Source organism: Triturus cristatus, chromosome 10 (assembly GCF_964204655.1).
Source record: "Triturus cristatus chromosome 10, aTriCri1.1, whole genome shotgun sequence".
Taxonomy (NCBI): domain Eukaryota; kingdom Metazoa; phylum Chordata; class Amphibia; order Caudata; family Salamandridae; genus Triturus; species Triturus cristatus.
Window position 1 is genome coordinate 94132846 of NC_140593.1, and position 21494 is coordinate 94154339.

At 44.6% G+C, this 21494-nt stretch overlaps 1 protein-coding gene across 13 annotated transcripts in view; it reads right to left on the minus strand.

Moving 5' to 3' along the window:
* Window positions 1-6735: 6735 nt before the first annotated feature.
* The window catches only part of THRB (thyroid hormone receptor beta), a 600087-nt gene continuing 585328 nt past the window's right edge, over window positions 6736-21494 (minus strand). For all 13 annotated transcript variants that reach the window (XM_085630527.1, XM_085630519.1, XM_085630516.1 and 10 more), the window contains 3 exons: window positions 19522-19668; window positions 17072-17330; window positions 6736-15506 (listed from right to left, as the gene is read on the minus strand). In XM_085630527.1, the coding sequence (XP_085486653.1) occupies window positions 15265-15506; window positions 17072-17330; window positions 19522-19668 (648 nt within the window). In that variant the 3' untranslated portion in view covers window positions 6736-15264. The remainder of the gene's footprint in view (window positions 15507-17071; window positions 17331-19521; window positions 19669-21494) is intronic.

Below are 21494 nucleotides of genomic sequence, written 5' to 3' on the forward strand. Positions count from 1 at the left end.
TATACTTAACATCCCCTGCCTGTAAAAGCAGCAGGAATCTACGGGCTGGAGGCATACGCCAACTTGACCAGAGAGAGGACTAAGGTGCTATTATTCAAAGTATAATTTTCCCTGCACCATCCCTTGTGTGCTCCATGTGTAAGCCCTACTGGTTCCTACAATGAGGCATTTTGCTCTAAACAGCAAGAGGGCACTCGCAAAGGTGTATATTAAAATCCCCAGCAATTATTAAATTAGGCGAGCCTATGTCAGGAAGAGATTCAATAAACTGATCGAAAAGAGATGTTAGAAAGGTAGGGTAGACCTGATGGAATACAGGGGGCAGTCAGTGTCAGTCATTAATGCTTGTAAAACTGGAGAGCTAGAGGATAGTTCCAAAACACGTCCTTTCGCTGTCGAGGAGATACAGGTCACTAAGCCCTCTTTAGCCCTGCCAAGGGTCGAAGCAACAGCCGGGACAAAGTATGCTTCATAACCCTCAAGAAAGAATCAATTCGAGGTCCCCCATGATTCCTGTAAACCAATTACAACAAATCTCCTAATAAATGATTGACAGTTCGGGTCACTAAATTTAGAAGCAAGCCCTGCACCGCTCCAGCATACTGAATTGAGGTCAGTACAGTGGCACGAGACAATGGCCTCCATAGAGAAAAGGGGAGAACTGACAACGAGGAGGGCATCGGGGATCAATGACAAAGCATGAAGATCGAGTCAATCACAAGAATCCATGGAGCTCAGAGGGGCAAATCAATTAACAGATGCCAAAGATGTAGTTATGGGCAACTTCAAGAGTGGAGGGATGAAAAAGTGTCTATGGTAGTGCCATTGGGGCCCAGCAAGGATTTGGCGCTTGTGACTTTCCGTTTTCCCATGACGAGAGTACAGAAGCCCCGTAATACTAGGACTGTCCCAGGAAAAACACTAAAAGGCAGAGATAACTAGTCAAGATGGAGTAAAGCGAAGGAAGATAAGCAAGACACCAATGACTTCCTAACAAACGTATCCAAACAGCGTGCCAGGTACTTCCCAAGTCGGAGAACCAAGAAACTGGGCCCAGCCTCGTCCGGCCACGTATGGCCGCAGATGGTCCCGTCTTAAACATAACACCAGTGGCGGCCCGTACATGGAAGTGCAATGGGGCAGGGCGTGGGTGGAAGTGACAAACGACGGAATAAGGAAAACAAAATAAATAAATAAACCACTTACTTTGTGCTCGCTGCATCCCCGAGTCGGCGATGCGGCGAGTGCAAGGTGAATAGTTTTATTTATTCATTTATTTTATTTTGCCTATTCCATCATTTCTCCATCATTTCTCACTGTGTTGATCTTGATTACAGAGTTATTCCAGACAGGAGCTCTAGGATGGACAAAGGATTTTCTTTAAAACTTTTGTGTATTGCTTTCCCCAGGCAGATTAAGTTTTGTAGCATTAGATTATACAGATCCTTAGACATCTGGAGGGCTGGTATGGGACCTGCAGGCCTTTAGCGTTGTTTGTGGATGTGTTGCCCGATGATGACCCAGTCTGGAGTCTCTAGGGCTTCCTGGAAATGATAAGGTGGGACAACTGATTGGCCATGTAGTATTCTGTCTGTGGGAGTCGTCGGCCCCCAGCATCGGTATCTGCATATAGTTTAGACATAATGCCCCAAATGTATGCCTTGATAAGATGATCAACGAGTTTCAGGGTCTTGCACAGTATGCATAGTGGAAGAATGCTGCACACGTAATTTAAGCGTGGTTCCACAGTAATTTTGATACTTTAGGTCCTGCCCCACAGGGAAAGTTGAAACCCTTCCACTTAAGGACATTGTAAATTGATACTTGTATAGCGCACTACTCACCCGCAAGGGTCTCAAGGCGCTTGTACGAATACCGCTGTGGAACACATCCTGGCTTTCCCTGTGAGGCGTCCACTCCTGGGCACGCCCAAGGTGGAGGCCAGGCATCCTTAGCGTTGTGGGGGCCGTTGTGGAGATTAAGCAAGCTATTGTCCAGAGTTGCAGAGTGGGACTCCATGATTGGAATAGGCACCGAGGCGAGAATTATCAGGTCCGTGGAATTTTTTGAGCCCAAGACCCGCCGAGGCGGGGAATTGAACCCTGGTCCCGGGCTAGACCTCTGCATCAGGGTCTGCCGCTCTAATCATTGAGCCACACTTCTCCATCTATCTAGTAAAGGCGAGATATTATCTTGGAACATTTGCTTAACGTTACCAATGACTAAGATTCCCAGTTATTTCAGTTTATGAGGCACCGATTTAAAGGGGAAGCTGAGAATCAAGCCGACCGTGGCAGCTTTCATCATGGGCAGGCTTCGCTTTTTGACCAGTTGATCTTATACCCAGAGAAGGAGGCAAATCTTGTAGTGATGTCCATGAGTGTTGCCAGCAACGTGAAGAGGGAGGAGAGTTAATAAAATGCTGCCTGCATAGAGCTTGAGTTTTAAATCACCTGTGGGCGTGTGCACACCTTTTACATCACCAGCAGATCATATGGAGGTCGCGAGTGGCTCCAGGGCAATCAAGAATAGATTGAAGACGATGAACATCCCCGCCTGGTTCCCCGTTGGAAATGAATCAAGTTGGAGCTTAAACTGTTGCAGTTCACCTATGCCACGGGGCTTGCGTAAAGAGCATGAATCATGTTCATGAATTTTGCGCCCAAGCCCACACAAAACATCACCCCAAAAAGGTAGCTCCACTCCACTCTATCAAAGGCTTTCTCCGCATCATCAGGGAGAGCCACCCGCTCGTCAGTGCAGTCTTGGGACAGTCGTATGAGATGAAACAGCGTTCTGAGGTGGTTCCACAAGGAACGACCTGCCACAAAGCCTTCCTGCTTTGATTAATTAAACCTGGGAACACTCTCATTAAATGGTCGGCTAGCACTTATGCACTTTTGTTTATATCACTGTTTAAGAGCGATATCAGTTTGTAGTTTGAGAGGTGCATTGGATCTCATCCCGGCTTTGGAAGTAGTGCTGTATGTGCCCTGTTGAATTCGGGGTGAAGCATGCCTTTAACTGAGGCTTCACTGAATGCCTGTTAGGTGGGGGATGGTCAGTTTGGATGTGATTTTGTAAAAGTCAATTGGAAAGCCATCTTTCCCATGTACTTCTCCAGAAGCAATGTATTTAATGGGCACAGTTAGTTCTTCCATCATAAATACTTGATCTAGCTTAGTTTGATTTCCTAGGGTCAGTTTTGGAACAGATAAAGCCTGGAGGAAGACGTCCTCACCCTCAGTGCCGGACTGGCTGCAGTGGGCACTGGGCGTTTCCCCAGTGGGCCGGAAGGGTAGGGGGCGGTTTTGGACCAGTGGGGGCCGTTTTTGTTACTGCGGGCCGCAAAATCGGCCTCTTCAAACAAAAGCATAGCAGCAGTGTTCCCACTACCCCTCCGCCCCTTGGGGGGGCGAGTCGGACGTATTTGCCAGGGCTGGCTTGTGATCCCAGTCCGGCCCTGCTCACCCTGTAGGTCCTCCGACCCCTCAAGTGTGTATAGTCTGGAAAATTAAGCAGCAAATTCTACAGTGATCTCGAGTGGGTCGGTCAGAAGTCAACCATTTGTGTAGCGGGCATTGCTGAATCAGCCTCCTTTTGTTTTTATCGAAAGGCAAAGAGTCTGCCAGCCATTGCGTCTTGTTTGTAAATGTTTGCATTTAATTTGTAGTAAGGCTTTTTACCCCTTAACAGAGTACATTGTATTAAGATCATGTTTTTTTCTGGTAAGGCGCTGTAGGGCGCTATCCAATGGGTTGAGTCTATATTGTTGTAGAGCCTTGATTTCACAATCCAGTGATTCCCTTTGGCGCGGAGTAGGGGCTTTTTGACAGCTGCATCTCTGAGAAGTAAACCTTTGATATACGCCTTTCTCAGCCGCCAATAGGCTCAGCCAGTAGGGGATTAAGCTGGCATCAGCGTCCAAATATTTCTGCATGCGGAAGCATAATCGGTCCTTGTCCTGTGGGCCGCTGTGATGCGGTAGGTTCATCCTCCACATTTTACCTGAAGGAGAGGTGATTCGTAAGTCAACAGAGATATTGATTGGAGCATTATCAGAGACACCTGGGGAGCCAATGTCACAGCTTCGTATATTTGGGCAAGAGTTTATTGTTCACCACAAAGAAGTCGATGCAGGTTTCTGTTGCATGGGGGCGTGAGTACAAAGTGTAATCCCAAGGCATCGGGTGATGTAAATGCCAGGGATCACTGGTCAGTCATCATGTCCCATAGCACATTTCTGGACCATGAGTTGCTATGGTCTGGTCTCCCCGGCCTGTCCCGTATGGAATCAAGCATCGTGTTCCACTCGCCTCCCCACCCCATAAGGAGTTGTGATTGCCCAAAGTCGGTGCACAATCTCCTTTCCCTGGATAGGAATGGTTGTTGCTGAATGTTTATGGCAGATACCAATCCCATGATGATTCAGTTCTGAGCTATTGATGCCGTAGGTGGCAGGCTATGATCGGTTTAGAGAAGGAAGCCTGGGACCCTGATCGTGGATTGAGTCTGTGCTCCCTATGAAATTCAAACGGGGGGTTGAAGGGCTGACCTGTGATTTTAGGCAGGAGGCCGAATAACACCTTGATGAGGTCCAGGCCTGGTTCAGTTTCAGGCATCACAAAGATACGCATATTGTTCTTCCTACTACGATCTTCCAGGTCGATGACTTTTCTGTAGCCGTCACAGTTCAACCCCCCAGTCTGGAGTGCAGGAGATTTATATTGATCTCAATTGTGTTGTTATCTTATTGTGGTCACAACAGCTTAACTGTACTATCAAACACAACCGAGAAGTACATGTCTTCCTTAAGTACGTCTGCAGCCCACTTAAGTGCACGGAGGACTAATGGACTTTTCCCGAGGTAGCTTAGGAAACTAATGGACAGCACAGAAGGGGTTATCCACATCATCAAATTAAGTGCCATGACCCACCTATGTCTGAGATCTCAACGGGTGAAGGAGTTCTACAAACGAAGCAGTCAGGATTTCATTGAGTAAATTTAACTTTCTAAACCAGGGCCATCTATTATTATCGCTAAAATAAAAAATTAAAAAATGAATTATGCACATACTTTTGATACTGGAATTTCCATGTGATGAAAGAAAGCCACACTCTGCGTACAATCACAGAAAAGTTACTCACTTTGCACTAGGCGGTTATGTTCTGTACCACTGACATAGTTGTGATTGTGATTCACCTAAAATCCCACTGTTCCAATCCCTTCATCATCTTCAGACGGTTTATACCAGTTCCTTAAGATGCATTTTGGTTTTCTACCCCTACATACATTTTTAATAATGGATGTAGAAACTGTTCCACAGAACCAAAAAAGAGGATCTAATTGCAGGAAGATACTTTGATTTATATAAAGAAATCCTATGGTAAAACTACACTATATTGCAGACAACATTGAAGTAAAGAAAAATGTGTTTGAAAACAAATCGATGAAGATTGCTCACTTGCTCGCTTAGTCTTTTTTCTCATCATCCTCTAATTTCCCATATCTTTTCTGTGGGTGCTCATGTTTAATAAATTCTCATAAACTCCGAAGATTGCAGCACGAACTGCCAAGGCTTGTTTAATGTTGGCTCCTTATGTTATACAAGTAGACTCCGTGAATTACATGTGAACTGGTGACATGGGTGCAGCTGCTGGCAAGGTCAACTTCAGCTTCCATCCTTCTGATGTTGGTAAGTTGAGTATATTCAATTAGGTTATTGTAACATCTGTTATTTACAGCTCTTAGAAGCAGTAGTACTCTGGCATGAGGTGCTATCTAAAAAAGTTAATACTATTAGTTGCTGAGTAAACATAAATCACCACTACATGTAAACGTATGATCACCAAGTCTGCTGCTTGTTAGCAGCAAGTTAACCTACAAGACTGGAGTGACATCAAAGAACATGCTGGAGGGGACAGTGCCATTTATGTGCCCCACGGCAGGCAATGAGAGGGTTGTGGGGCAAGGGTCCTGACAGGGCTGACCGAGTACTGTAGTTAGGCCATGGCAGTGTTTATTTGTACAACAATAAGTGCCAGGGCCCTCATCAGGAGGACACGGCAGCTTGCACCACCCATTCACCCTGCCAGCACTGCCAATGACAGTACCAACACAACTACTGACCATCACACTCCTACAAGTGAAAATTCACACTTTTCAAAGCCCCCAACACTAAAAGAATGGGTATTAGTGAATATTAATGTACATTAAATCAATAAACTGCAGTTGCTGTGCTCATACCCAACTTTGGCAGACAGTGCCACCATGTGGCAGATTGTCACAAGCGCGGGTGCTCAGAATCAAGTGCTGGTGCCGAGCACAGGAAACCACCGGCTAAAATTAAACACTGGACCATGGAGACAAGTATGCAAATGAGCACCATTGATCCATTAAAAAGTCAGTGCATGGTACAGTTCTGCCACCAATCTAATGGGCCAGTGGTGCGTGCTGCACCATCAAAGCACTGCCTAATAAAGAGGTGTCTAACGAAGGCCCAGTAGGCCTGGATCCGTGCCAGGTTTTCAATAAAACCACATAAGACAAATTTACAATCAAAGAATTTAAATGGAGGTCATTTACTTGAGGAGTGGTTATGAGGAACAGAGCCGCTTAGCTTGCCCATGGGCTACTTTGGACACCCCTGGCGTAAGGATCTACGCACGCCTCTCACATGGCTATATCTAAGGCAAGCTTCATGCAACATTTAAATCACCACACCTGCAGCACAGTCTGTGTTAAAGTTTTTATTCCCCATCACAAGGCTCACTTGCCGTGAAAGCAAACACTTGAAAAACATTCAGTTCTAAGTAAGAGGTAAAAGTACTATCTCATGTTGTCTTACTAGGTAAATGGGTTTGGGCTGCAAATTCCAATGGTGACGCGAAAAGAGAAGGCAGTCCAATGACAAAGAGAAGGTGGCAAAAAAAAAAAAAGAGGTGTAGATGACTGAAGAGATACCCAGAAAAAAAACATAGAAGAAACGGAGCGAAAAGGAATGCAACAAAAGAAAGAAAAGGAAATATAAAATGTGGCAGCAGGATTAAGGGAGGAAGAGGTAGAGAAGAAGATATTCACACAGAGAAAAATTATTTATTTTTCCATTACACGTGTTTTTTTTTTTTTACAACTCAAGATAGGACTGCAACCACTAATTTCATAATTACATCAGCATATAAAAGCTATGTTACAAAAAAAGACATATCTTCTCCAAATATACAAATTTATCTTTTAGGGTAGCTTAAAACATTTGTCACCACAGTTTGCAATGTGTACATATGGATATATATTTTTGTGTGAATATATATAATATATTTCTTTATTGTTTTTACTTTTTTAGGCTGAAAAAATATGACGTTCTGTCTTTCCTAGCAATATCACGTAACACTGATTTGCAAAGTAAAAATATACCCTCCCAGAGCTTTGATGTCCTAGCTTCTTTCCCTCACAATTTGGTGCTCGCATTCTACTCAGTACATGAGTAAACCATGTAGGAACCATTTCTTCATTCTAATACAGTCTTGAAACAAGCTTTTCTTAACTTTACAATTGATGCGGCCCCACTTTCTGGACTTCAAACAGACCTCTCAGCATTTTTGTCCAGTAATCACAATGCGCACCAGATACAGTCTGAAACCTGATGAAAAAAATGTGAGGATTCCCCCACATGGTATGGGCATATAACCAGTGGCGTAGCGTGGGTTGCTAGCGGCCGGGGCAAGGCAAGTATTGCACCCCCCAACCCGTGGACCAATAGCACTTCCCGAGTTCCTTCCACCACGAATTTTCTTTAAAAAAAAATTCCACTCCTAAGGAATTTTGCTCCCGAGGCAAACACCCCTGTGCCCCGCCCACGCTACGCCACTGCATATAACTCAAGGCCTACATGTATACTTTGAAAAGATACCTGGATTGTTTGAGAATACAGACATATTAGATACAAAGTCTTGAAGAATTTTATCTGAACATTTTAAGAAAATTCCGTATGATGCGTCGAATGATGACTTTTCCATACCCGATGCCATCTGTGCCAGGCGTACTCTGGCATAATAAAGTGCCTAGTCCTAATATCCTATACCACCCTCAGCAAAACACGTACAACGTAGGCGCACTGCGGCATTAGCTTTGGTCAGAGCGGTAGCCAGTCTTAGCTTCTTGTCTCAAAAGACAATTTTCATATCTCTATTGTACTGAAATCCTCATTTTTGAGCACTTTCCTTCTGTGAAGGTGGATTCCCAAACTTGCTAGGCTACTCTAAGCCCCCAGCTATCAGGGGATGCTCCGGACTTAGAAAGACACCAAAGACTTGCTTATGTACCCTTGCTTTCCGTCTTCGTCTCTATGTCTGGATTTTGTGAACGAGGCATTAGAAATAACAAAAGATAGCTAGTACCCCTTAGTCAAGTCAGGGGATAAGATTGTGACAAATTCAGGGACTGCAAGCAAAAAATAAGTTGAAAACACAGAAAGAACCTATTGATCCCTGCAGATCCTCTATTTGTTGAGTTGGAGATCTATTCTCCTCAGACGCAACGGGGTGCATTGGCTAGCTTTACACTAGATCTCGGGCTTCGTCAGCCAATCCGGTGAGCCAATGTAGCATGGCAAACTTGATAGGGGTGAGCCAGCCAATGAATGTCTAATGTTTACATGTTCTAGAATAATATTCCCATGGCCCATTCAAGTGCAGTGAGAAAAATGCTAAATATTTTATTTTTAAAAACCTAAAATCTCACATAACAGGACTACATGGCTGTAGATGGGTTAGTTAGAAGAGATATTTTTGTCAAATCAGGAACAAGTGCCTGTTGGGAATGAAAAGAGGCAAGACATGTTAAGGCTAGCAACTTCCAATTGATGAATTTCAATCAAGGTAAAAGGCCAGGACTGCAGACAATCTTTCTCCGCCTGTCACGACACGTGCAAAGGTGTTTGTAGTGAGCACGCGATTGACTGTTGCTACTCGAATGAAGTGGTAGTGGCAGACCCTGCACCGACAATGGGCAGGATTTAGTTCCTCTCTTCCTACAAGTCTCCCTGAGAAATCTGGGGCGAAGGCCCTTTCTGCATCCTTTAGACACTCCTACAAATACAGAAGTATTGAAGGACGCGGGGTTGCAAGTGATGCCAAACTCTCTAAGTCTTCGTCTGTCTTTACAAGAAAGTGGTTTTCAACGTCAAGTTTGTACCCACACTTGGAAACCTGAGTTTTTGGCGATCACCATGGGCGTTAGGTTTAAAAGGTGCAAAATCAAAAACAGGGTAACTTGTTGGAAAACTCTGTCTGAATTCAATGCAATTACATCACCTGATGTGGCGTGAACTGGGTAGACCTCTTACTGACAGTGTTTCGGCCACCTGCTGGAGGTGAAAGAGGACCTTCCCGGGGACATGACCCGCAACCCCGTTTCACATCCAGTGTGCAACCGAATAAAGAGCGAAAAAACGAGTAGTGATCGTCTATTCGCTTGTTGCCCCAACCTCACTCTGCGCACAATTTCTAGATTGTTCGTACTTGACGAGGCAGCTGCAGATGCTGCAAACGTGCCGCAGTGCACACGCCTTGCAAGATGAAGTGAGCTGAAGCCAAAACAAGGACTGAGCATGAGCGCTAAAGGCTTCCTCCACCCAGCCAGTTTACCTCTCACGCCCTATCAACAGGGACAGGATAGACCTGGGATTGCATGAAGGGATTTGCAGTGATGTGACCATCACATCCTCAACATTTGCATAGATGGACTACCTGACAAACAGAGGGATTGTGTGTTTCCTCGCCCATTGGTGGAGACAGGTCACTGCACAGACTTCCAGGTGAAGAAAGAGCCCCCATGTTGAGTTGTTCCTTGTGGAACCAGTTAACCAGTTCTCTAGTTCCCACTTACTCACTTAGTTAAAATATGTGCATCAATTCAGATCACTACGTTTCTCTCCTCAGATCCATTGTGTGCAAAACTTTGAGCGGTTACGTTAATGCAACTCCCAAAGTGAAGCATTTTTCAATTACAGTCACGCGGTGCCCACAAGGTGAGTAGGTAAAGTGCTGTGGTCAACAGGACAGATCAGTGTACAGAACCCGCATGCTGTTGCGCTATTTACAAAGAGTTTCTTTAGGTCTGCAGATGGCTGGGGCAGCTTAGCGACTAACAATTATAAGTTACTTTGGTCAGTAATAGACTTCACTCCTGTACCCACCCGTCTGTCGTGACAAACCCATGGCACGATAATCACAGACATAAGACAGAAAGAAAGGCTCACTGGCTAGGGCTCTGCTGTATTTTAATGTTTGATTGTCTTCTGCAGTAATAGGCTAAGCTTTTAAAGAAGGCAAGCTCCATTGATGGGCAGACACAAGCAAGTGATCACCTTCACAACATTGCTTTCAAACTTTTCAATATTGACATACGGACATAAAAGACGTTCATACTTTCGCGGCTTTTTTTTTTTTTGCCTTTCCATATATATACACATATACAACACAGGCGAAACGTTGTGATAAGGCCAAACCTTGTTTTACCCCACAATCTTTTTTTTTTATGACATAACTTTTTTTGTTTTTTTTCTTAAAAATACATGTATTCTACTTTTAATCAGAAAATAAATATATCACACTATAATACAGGATCTCTCTGTCTCTCTATAAAATTTAAATATGGATCATCTTTCAATATCAAAAAGCTAGCTTACTAGATCTGAACTCTCGTCATACTACGGGAAAAACATCAAATGACTTTGCAACCTGATCACCTATATTTGGCCATCTACTTTCACCCATGCCCAAAACCTTCAGATTCCATGTTGCCCTTTAGCTGATATTGTCCATCTATTTTACAACATTTAGACTTTGTCGACATCGGCTTTAGCTCTGAACAATAAAGCTGGCTTTAGCACTTCAAGGAGATCCATGCAGTGGGAGGTCAATGTGACATATACAAGTTCTGCAGACCAACACAAAGAAACTCACTGTGGCTAATGAAGACAACAAGACCTGGGGATGTGATCAGCAGCTAATCCCAGAGTGATGAGCAAGACTGCAGTAAATTCATCACCACTGCCTTTGGTAAACGTGTGGAAAATGGACTTGATGAACAGGACCAGTGTGGGAGAGGGCACTCCAGAGCAGTCGGCTATGTGCGACGATAAAGCACAACTAACAGACGTGTCCTGAATTGACGAAATTAATCTAGAACCCCAATTTCGAAATCCCAATCTAGTACTGTGACTGGAAAGAGGGTATAGATGGATTTTCCAAACACCACAAACATAAGCACTAACATCTCAACATGAAAGTGCACTGCGGTGAAGAAAGAAGATGCAAGAAACTCAGCGATCGACTCAATAATGTATTTGGGAAGTTATGATTACTGCTGCTGAAATTGTTTAGGTCACTGGCCAAAAAGGCACCATTTCCAGTGAGATCTAACACCAACATCCACCTAACTCTCCCAGTATTTGGGAAAGTAACATTTTAACTTTCTTAAAATGTCTGTCTCTTAACCTCTTGCAGAAATAAAAACTGAGCTATAAGATGATGTTGTCAGGCCTCATCCGATAGGACATAGGTGTCCTATAAGAGTCAGCAGCATCAAAGAATGGGGCACCATCATAAGAGCAATGGGGAAGCGTTGATGAGGGTTCTATTCCGCCGCATCTATCGTGAAGGTGATCAAACACTCGATGGTGGAACCAAGAGGTCATCTTTGGAAAAACTAAGCGTTTTCCAAAATCAAAAAGGATTTGGCAAAAAATGGAAGAAACTAGGATGTGCCCAAAGATCATTAAAGTTAGTGATTTTACTGTTTCAAGCCCTGGAAAATATCCTTGCCTGCTTGCAATTGCAACAAATTTATTGAAAGGTCAAGTGATTTCAGCCTCTACTCGACTGAAGTGGCAAATTTATTGATTGAACCTGCTTCTGAAAGGTTCACATGGATGGAAGTAGCCAGACATCTACCTTCCTTGTGGCCAAATGGCCAACTGCAAGTTCTGGCTTAGTAGCCAAGTGTAATTCCCATACTAAGACTTTGAATTCCACCCTTCGAGTGGAAAAGCAAACCTACCTGGAAGTCCTATATGGCAGAGTACTATTGGCTAAAGATCTGAGACTGGCTGAAGGTATCACACATGAGAAGGGGCAGCTTGGCAGCAGTGTAGTCACCTGGCAGACTCATCTCTGAAACACAAGCAGAGCTGGAACAGAAAATGTGAGATGTCCGCATTACCACCCACATGCTTCCAGAAGTGTAGAAAGGTCATTCATATGCCAGGATCACCTGTAGAAGACCACTGTGCTTTGGTAGGGGCCCGTCACAGGCTGGTTCAGCTTTAGCCACATCAGGCCAGAGAACAAATGACCAGTAGTGCTTGGGACAGTCAGTTACAAATAGAAGGATGTTGGGCTGAAGAAGAGCTTGTCATGCCAGCCTGGCATCAGAAAGGACGACAAGAGTTAATCATGTGACACGCACCCTCATAAATCGAATAATATCTGTGTCACTTGATGAAATTTAATTTTAGAAAAAGCTATTGACAGATGAAGGATGTTTATTATCACCCAGCTCAATGTCACTGATTTTAAGAACCTCAGAAGTAGGACCAAACAGTACAGTCGGACCTGGCCAATCAGTAAGAGAGAGAACAAGGGACGCCACTGGGATGCTGAGCTGTACTAGAAGAGATGTAGCTGTTATGATGCCACTGCAGACGTCATTGGTGAGATCCAATCTATATCTGGGACACAAACCTAGAGTTGAGGTGATGGTGTCACCATCAGAAAGGTGCAATGTCTGCACAATGATGCCTAAAAGGACAAGGCTGAAGACCTTACGGTGTATACACTGGAGAAGATAGGGGGCTATATCCCAGAACCACAAAGAAGACCTGGATCTTCGTATAAGGACCTTGGGGACCTCACACCTACACACCTGCCAAGCACCTGGATACCCTCTCGGGTGATTAGTGCGCTATACAAATCAATAAACATAACATTTAGGTAACCCAAAGGTTTGAAAATTGGTTTTGGGTTGTTTTTAAGGTAAAAGAGGTTGCGAAACAGAGGGCAAACCAAAAGGTGAAGGTTTTGATTCATGAAACACCCAGAGAAGAACTTCTTTACTCTAGTTGAAGCAAGACTGCGGCTAAAAGGTAAACTGAACTCAACATGACATTGGTAGGGAGAAAGCCAAGTGCTGAACTAATGAGGTAAAGGCCGGAGGCCACAAAGAATCCGCTGAGGTGCATAGGTAAAATGCTGAGCAGGAAGGCTAGGCCTACAGCCCAACTACATCTCGCTTCTGAGTTCGGAAAGCGTATAGTTGTCCAACAAGCAGACAGAGGTAAGAATTGCATTTAGAGCAAGGGAACAAGAAACTGGTCTCCTAGAGAAGACTCAAGTCAGACTGAATGGCTTACTCACCGCCCCTTACTTGCTAAATATTAAGAAATCATGCAGCTCCCTATTCGTAACTAGGTTACCAAGACCAGTCGATATCTGTGAATGAAATGAGGAGTCAAGTTGAAGAGAACATGCATGCATGCGTGGAGGTCTATATTCCATCGTGCCCCTCTGAGAGGTCAGTTTGTGTAGTGAATACATGATATATTGCACTGTCCTCTTTTATGCTTATGACTCTTAGTCACAAGGAAAAGCACAGGCAGAGCGTCAAGGGTGGATACCGGAGTGATGGAAGGGGCGGCAGACGAACCAGCCCTCCACTCTCAAGCCTGAACTGAAGATTAACCTGCAGTCACATTTACGGTCAACATCCCTCACTCAACCTCAGTATGAAGAAGAACCAGAAAAACCATCACATATTGCCATCCTCAAGCTTGGCTCTGGGCTGACTATTCGGCAGTGAAAAATCTCCTAAAACCCCCAAACCTGCCAGATGTGTGTTTTTCCCATTGTAAACCCCTGTTGAAGTGTCTACCACAGCAGGCAGAGAAAACAGCGCAAAGACAAAATCAACCTGGGAAGGGAGCCGCACTCCAGCAAATCAAAATGACTATGCTTTCTACTAGCCTGACATACATCTTTATCCAACCATGTCCTAGTTAGGGCTGAGGATTTTGTCTCTGTCGCCACATGCATGAGAAAACATAGCCCAAACTGGAAAACCAGCCCTCAAGAACGGTCCCACACACTTTTGGCTACGGAGATATTTCGGATCACATTCTTCATTTCTGGATGGTTTTCTAAGCCTTGGAACAAATTCTCAGCATATCACAAGAAATGAAAAGATCTCATTGCACAGTAATCGTGTCATCAGTAATTGTCCTGAAGTCGCTGAGAGGAGCTGCTGTACCCAATGAAGTCATTAGTGGCCAGGCAATGAGTTCTTTTCTGGAGAAGCAGATGTGGTTTCTCTTCACAGGAAAAGTCTGATGATTTTCCAACATATAGATCCAAGCAGAGAGGTGAGTTGCTGATGATCTGGCGCCTTAGTTTTTTTGCTTTGCATTCTGCTGCCTTTACACCTCCTCAGATGTGCTGTTCCTGGGTTTGGTCAACTGGCAACTTTTTGAAGACCTCTGAAACTTCTTTAAGAGGTTTTCCAAAAGGTCTCCCTGTGTGCGCACGAAGATGATGGTATGGCTTTCCTCTTGCACCATGAACAATAAATGACATTATCGCAACAGGCAGTGATCCAACTGCTAAATAAAGTGCTTCTGGCCTGGGTGATCAAGGGCAGAACCCTGTGATGATGGCGTGCACCAACCAGAATGCAGTTAGAGGATCTTTTTTCCATTGAGAAACAAAACAGGAGAGCATTCTGGAGAAATCGAATCCTCTTTCGAATACTATGGCTTCCTTTATGCCAGGGACTTTTTTGTAAATTTACTTCTTTGTCAGAAAGGCAGGATGGGCGCTGGTGATCACATTCGGCAAAGTCTGCTAAGAACTACCGCCCAAGGCACAAATTGGGGTAAGGTGTGTGATAGGGGTTAAGGGGAGGTTTTTGGAAACAAGCGAACAAGACATTCAGGGAGTATGTTCATTAGTGTCGGTGAACATGTGTATTTTGCCGTCCCCTGCTCTTATACAAGGGCAAAAGGAGCGGAAATGCTAGAATCACAGGGTACCCGCTTTACAGGGACATTTTCACTAATGTCTAGAGGCAATAACAACAACATAATCAATAATCCAAAAACATTAAATAAGTGCTAGGCCATGGAATGAAACACCGCCCATCCTCCTCCGTCTGCGCTCTGCCCGCGCGAGTGCAGTGGCACTGTCGTCCGAGTTAGAAAGCACAAGTCCTCTCTAGTCCTCGAAGACCTCCAGGAAGAGAGGAGGGAAGAGTTCTGTGGGGCACTCCACCTTCATGTGCAGGAAGCGGCTGGCGTGGCAAGCGCCAATCATGCGGAGGTCCGTCACCTTCATCAGCAGCTTGGGCCAGAAGTGCGTCACGTTGTGCTTCCGGTAGTTGATGTAGTGCTCGAAGGCCAGGAGGAAGCCTTCCTGAAACTTCTCGATCTGCTCCACGTTGCAAAGGCCTGGGCGATCTGCCGTGAGAGAAAAGTGAGAAGCATCAGTATGTACAAGACAGGGATGCAGGCAAGGCCCAGCAGCGGAATCATGCTATTGATATTGGGTCTGTATGTATAAGAATATGGGGCAACCCAGTAACCCTCGGACCCGGGTAATCAAGTAATAAGGAGAATTTAGGAACACAATTTGAGAATTTATCAATGTACTCATGTACATTGTATAAATTCTCAAACTGTGTTCAATGCAAGCAGAGACACTGACACGCATTATCCGTTTCCCAAACCTGTGTCCTGGTGATGGCCCTTTCTAAATTGTATGCATCGGGTCAAAACGTTGACGTAATAGTTTAATGTTTTTATTTGATTCTGGAGCATTTCTCTCTGTGTCAGAGTGTGTACCAAACCACTTTTGCATCCTGAATCAGTCACTATTTATGTGCATACACTCTACAGCACCAGTGCAGTTTACACTCACTCATTTCACTTGCACTGCGCTGTTTGGGATCACCTCTTTTTTTTCTTTCAATTTGGCTTGATATATAAAAATGCAATGATTTTCTCTATTATTGAACAGACTGAATACAACTGTCTTGTTTAGAAATGGAATCAATCTTTTGATGGTTACATATTTTTTTTCCAAGGAAGTGGAGGCTCACACTTCCCCCTTGAGGGACCACTGCTTCTCCTTATTAAATGTTATTGGGTCCATCATCTCATAGGTAAAGGACAGACTAGCAAGAACGTGAGGATAACAAGAGGACCCCTGAACTGCACTTCGGCATCAAGCTGTTTCACAAGGAAAGTTCTTCATCATCGTCAAAGCACGTATCCAAGCACTGCCATGACCCTCACAGCAGAAAGTATGCATGTACCACAAAGCTGATGACGCCCCTCTGTTCAGTGATCTACTATCCACCAAAGGTCGAGCCCTGGAAGAGTTGTTGTTTCAACAGCAGCCTCTCTGGGCTCTGAAGGGACCTAACATGCATTCTCTCCAACTAATATAGATACATTGTCCGTAACTTGTCCGTCCTCCCTGCTCCATTTGGGGAGGTGGGACACCTGTGTTTGCCTGAGGGCCAAGGAGGATCTACCATATCTTGATCTGGGAGGAACTAGACAATGCAACACTGAGGCATCACCTATTGTACAAGGAGGTGTGTCCCATCATCACACACAAATATGTGCTGCATGGTCTGTAATGAGTGGACCAGCTCAGCACACACTCATATAGATACTCTCAGGGTCGTGAAGACATGCACAGCACGACCAGTAACAACAACATATCCTGACACGCACGGCTACATGATTGCGAGGATACAACATCAACCTGGCCAGCAAAAGCGGTCCGTGCATGTACACACCGGTTCAGCTGAAGACATAAGGAGGAAGTTTGGAGACAGAGAGACAGACAGACACACACACAATCTCTCTCTCTCCATCTCTTACCTGAAGACATGAGAAGCATGGCCTGAGGACAGACATCTACACAAAACCCTCTCATTCTCTTCCACTCACTCACTCACACACACACACCACTCACTCACTCAATTGCTCACTTCACTCACTCAATCACTCACCAGAAGACATGAGCAGGACGGCCTGCAGCAGAGCCACCTCGGTATCATCCAGGTTAAATTGCGACAGCGACATGCCCAAGTCGAAGATGGCATCGGACACCACACCCAGCCCCCCATTTTTCAGCTGGTCTCGGGTCACTGCCATTTCTCCATTCAACGTCAATGTCTGGCTCTCGGAGTCATAGCGCACGGCTGCCCTGAGGGACATGATCTCCATGCAGCAGCCCTTCAGCAGGATGATCTGGTCTTCACAAGGCAGCTGGGAAGAAGCAAAAGCTTGGGTCACTAGGAGTGCAACATAGTCCATACGAACAGTACAAAGGCACATGTGGACTGCAATCCATTTACTTTATTACTACTACATATAGTGTCTGGTACCAACTACATCAGGGCTTTTACAAGCCAGGCAGCTTGGCTGAGAAATCCTTTCTACTAGGTTTAAATAATGAAAAAAAGACATGCAAGTGCTGGGAGAAGGTTTATACTGAAAAACAAGAATAGAAATAAAGATAGCAGAAGAAGAAATGTTAGTGGGTAGAGGTGAAGGGAAAGATACTGCAGAGAGAAGAAAGCACTGAGGAGAGGAGGGTTCACAATCACAAGAACAAAAAGGAATTTCAGCTTCACTGGTAGACCAGGTAAGAGAAGGGGGCATTCTACCAGCAAAGCTGTGTGGTTGAAGAACTAGAGACTAAAGGGGCCTGTCAAGAGAGACACTCAAAGAAGAGAGGAAGATATAGATTTGGGTGATGTCAGCAGAAAATGTCAAATTAGACTAAAATATGATATAAAATGACTATTAGGGAAGGTGCAGAGGTAACAACGATAATGGCTAAGGACGGAACCTTATGGAAGTGCATGTGAGAAAATGTAGCTCTCTGGATCAGAATAAGAATAAAAGCTAGAAATAAAACAGCTGTAGAACAGAGCCCAATAATCGGCTTCAGTAAGAAAGAGCTTAGAAGTGGTATCTTCAGATTTGCACCCGGCAGGACTTTGTCTAATGTGTCATTGGCAAAGTCTGATCCATTGTCATGAGGCCAATGGCATTTTCATGAGCATCCACTGAGAGGAGGGTAGCTTGAGGCACACACTTGTCATTCCTGGGGATGCCGGCCACAGCACGTAGACCACACCAGTGGCAGTCACTGACACCATTTGCCTCTCTGTAGATGCCGGCTCACCATCCATGCTTGTGTTTCTAGATCTGTCAGCAGCCTTTGACACCGCCTCACATGTAACACTGCTGCATAGACTGCGTGAGGTCAGTGGCAAAGCTCTTGGTTGGCTTGCAGACTTTCTAGGCAGTTACACGCAGACAATCATGCTGGGCACGTTTAAGTCATGCTCTATTTCCCTCAACAACGGGGTGCCACAGGGCTCGTCCCCGAGCCCGATGTTGTGCAATATCTACGTAGCCCCCCTTGCCCAGATTGTTAAATCCACTGGCTTTGATGTCATATATGCAGAAGACACTCAACTGATCATCTCGTTTGGACTCTATCTCTGTTTTAAGGATTGCAGCCTGGGTGACGGTGAACTGTCTGCAACTGATTTGTGACAAGACAAATAATGCTGTTTGACAAAGCCCAGTATCTTTGATCTCCTCGGTGGTGGCCTCCTGAACCCAGGTCAGCCCCCTCCCTCCGGCTGAGAGTGAAAAATCTAAGAGTCAAACTAGATCAGGCTTTGTCCATGAAGATTAATGTCTCTGCAATCTGCAGTGCCTGTTTCTCTACCATGCGGCTACTGAGGAAAGCCTTACCCTGGCTGCCATCTACAGCAAGGAAAACCTTGGTCCAGGCCATGGTTATAAGTTGAGTTGACCGACTATGGAAAGACCTTACCTTTGGCCACTAATGACACTTTATTGGCTAAACTCCAGGTAGTGCAAAATACGGCCTTGTGCCTGGTCTGCAAGTAGAAATAACATAACATTGTATTTGTCACAGACCACCCATCTAGGTCATGTCAGTGACATCAGTTCTCAGTCAACGCTTGCCTTCAGCTGAGTCCAAGAGTGCCCAGTAAGTTTCCAGTGAGACATTATGATCTAAGTCAGATAGTTAATTCCACATCTGTTTGCTGAAAATGAAACTAGAAGAAGCATCGAGCACATAGGCCATCTTGAAGGAAATTCTTTCCCTCCAGTAACAGTTGTTGTACCTTCGTTTTCTGGGTGAGTCGTCTGTGAGGCAGTCAAACCACTGCTCCAGCAAATGACAGCTGTTCTAGTGCAAGAAAACTCTGCTATGTGAAGTTTTTCAGAACTCTACACTCTACGCATAGCGCGTAGTGGGAAAAACAATGTGCGCGATGCAGACTTTTACGCCCAGGCCTACTATGGATAAACCATCCTGTACATCAGGTGTCCTCTGCCCATCTTCTTCTCCTCTGTCAGGTGTTTCTTTCTGGTGGAAAAAAGAAGACACACAAACTCTAGGACTTACCTCACTGAACATAGGTAGCTTTTTGGCAAAATCCACCACTCTGGTAATGGCAGGCGTGATGATTTTTGTAAACTGGCTGAAGGCTTCCAGGTCGACTTTCCCACTTTCTGGAGCATTCGAGATTGGCGCCTGCCCAATAACTTCCGGCTGTAGAGGCAAAAGTAACAGAATTAACTTGTCACGCTCCGAATATTGCACCATTAGGTCATGATGAGCATAAGAACCAGAAAACTTATCAAGGCATCAGAAGAATAACTTTCCTGCCTATGGTAACATTTTCTAAAGGATATTCAACCTTTTACCAGATTTCTCATCTAGAAGTATCTCTACACAAACTTTTAAATAATTTACTCTATCTGGCAGTGCTGTTCCACTACCAGTTGGAGATTAGAGGCGCATCGAAAGTGGCGAATTGTCTCAATGGCATCACTCATGAATTTGATGTAAGTTTCGTTCGATTTCCGCGGTCTACTTAGATTGAGAGAACATGTCACTGTCATATGCTCCAGTCAATATTTGTAGTCTTTTGACTATTCAATGTAAAAGCTTCAAAAACATTTCGGTGAAGCCTCTGCAGATGGTCCTTCTTTTGTGAGGATGCAGTGGCGGGACGAAACTGGACAGAGATGTCTTTGAGAAAATGTGATACAACTTTAGGCAAGAAAGATTGGCAACATTTGAAGCAATCAACTCCAGCAGCAACAGTTTGGAGCTCTAGAAATAGCAGAAAATGAATCCCAAACCCAAAAAACCCATACAACATCCTGCCAAAAATGTTTAGGGTCCCAGTAAGAGGAACCAATGTCTATGGTAGTACAGAGCTTCTCAAACAGGTTTGTGATCGGTCTCTAGGTTATGAGATTATGGGGAGCTTTGCCTGGAGTCCTTGAAGCTAGAAAGGCAGCTGGTGCATCCCAATGGGGATCTGCCCGCCTACTGCTTTTGCGCGCATTTTAATCCTCTGCTAAATTCCCATGCAAAAGGGCTGCAGTAAGGTATGCTGTGTGTGCAAGATCATGAGTAATGTTTCAATGCAGAGGTAAATTACAGGACTTGAATTCGTTCAATTGTGAAATCTAAAAGCGTTTTTATTTACTCAAAAAGATTTATCAATTCACAAGATGATCAGATAACGAATTAAGGACAAATCACAAGCCAGAAGCCAACACATGCTTCGATACATGTACAGTAACTAGGGAGCTTCCTCAGGGCAAATTAAAAAATTTCAGGAGGACAAAACTGCCAGATTAAAAAGTCAAAAATGCTTATATGTCTTAATTTCCCAAATTCTGCAGACAATTGGTTGATTACCAATAGTATTATTTGCATCCTTCAAATTCGATCAGTATGATTGGTAGAATCAAAGGAGCATAGCACCGGTTGCACGGTTATGAGTGATCTTCAAGGTCAAATCAATTTTGTTGATGGTGTGATTAACCCCATAACAAGACAAGAAATAGAGGTTATTGAGCAGCAAAAGTGTAATGTTTCTCTCATACGCCACCTTAATGAGGAGGATGTTTTCCCTTTCTATTAATCACTGATGATGTCTGGTTTAACTGCATCACGAAAGTTTGGATATGTCTGTAGATCCAAGATATAGTGGTGGGGGTAGGAGTACCTCCATGCAGCACCTGTCCCTGAAACATCCCTCTGACCATCTTGTCATCTGCTTATTGAAACCCTAGCAGGCAGGATGTTACAGATTGATAGTCCACCAGAGCTGCGGGGTGCAGCTCTGCACCTTTGGACGGGCTGGGGTGCTGGTGGACTACAGCTGAAATAGCAGCAGCAAAGCATCCGACAAAGCAGATGAGAGTGAGTCTGCGTGAGCTGCCTCCTTCTGGCAAGACTTTGGCTTATCATTCAATAGGAGTGTGAAAAGGAGGAGGGGAGCACAGGTTAAGGAGGGGGAGCTTGGGGTCTCGGTAAGCACTGATGGGGAGGAGTCTGAGTCTCCGGAGAGGCCAGGA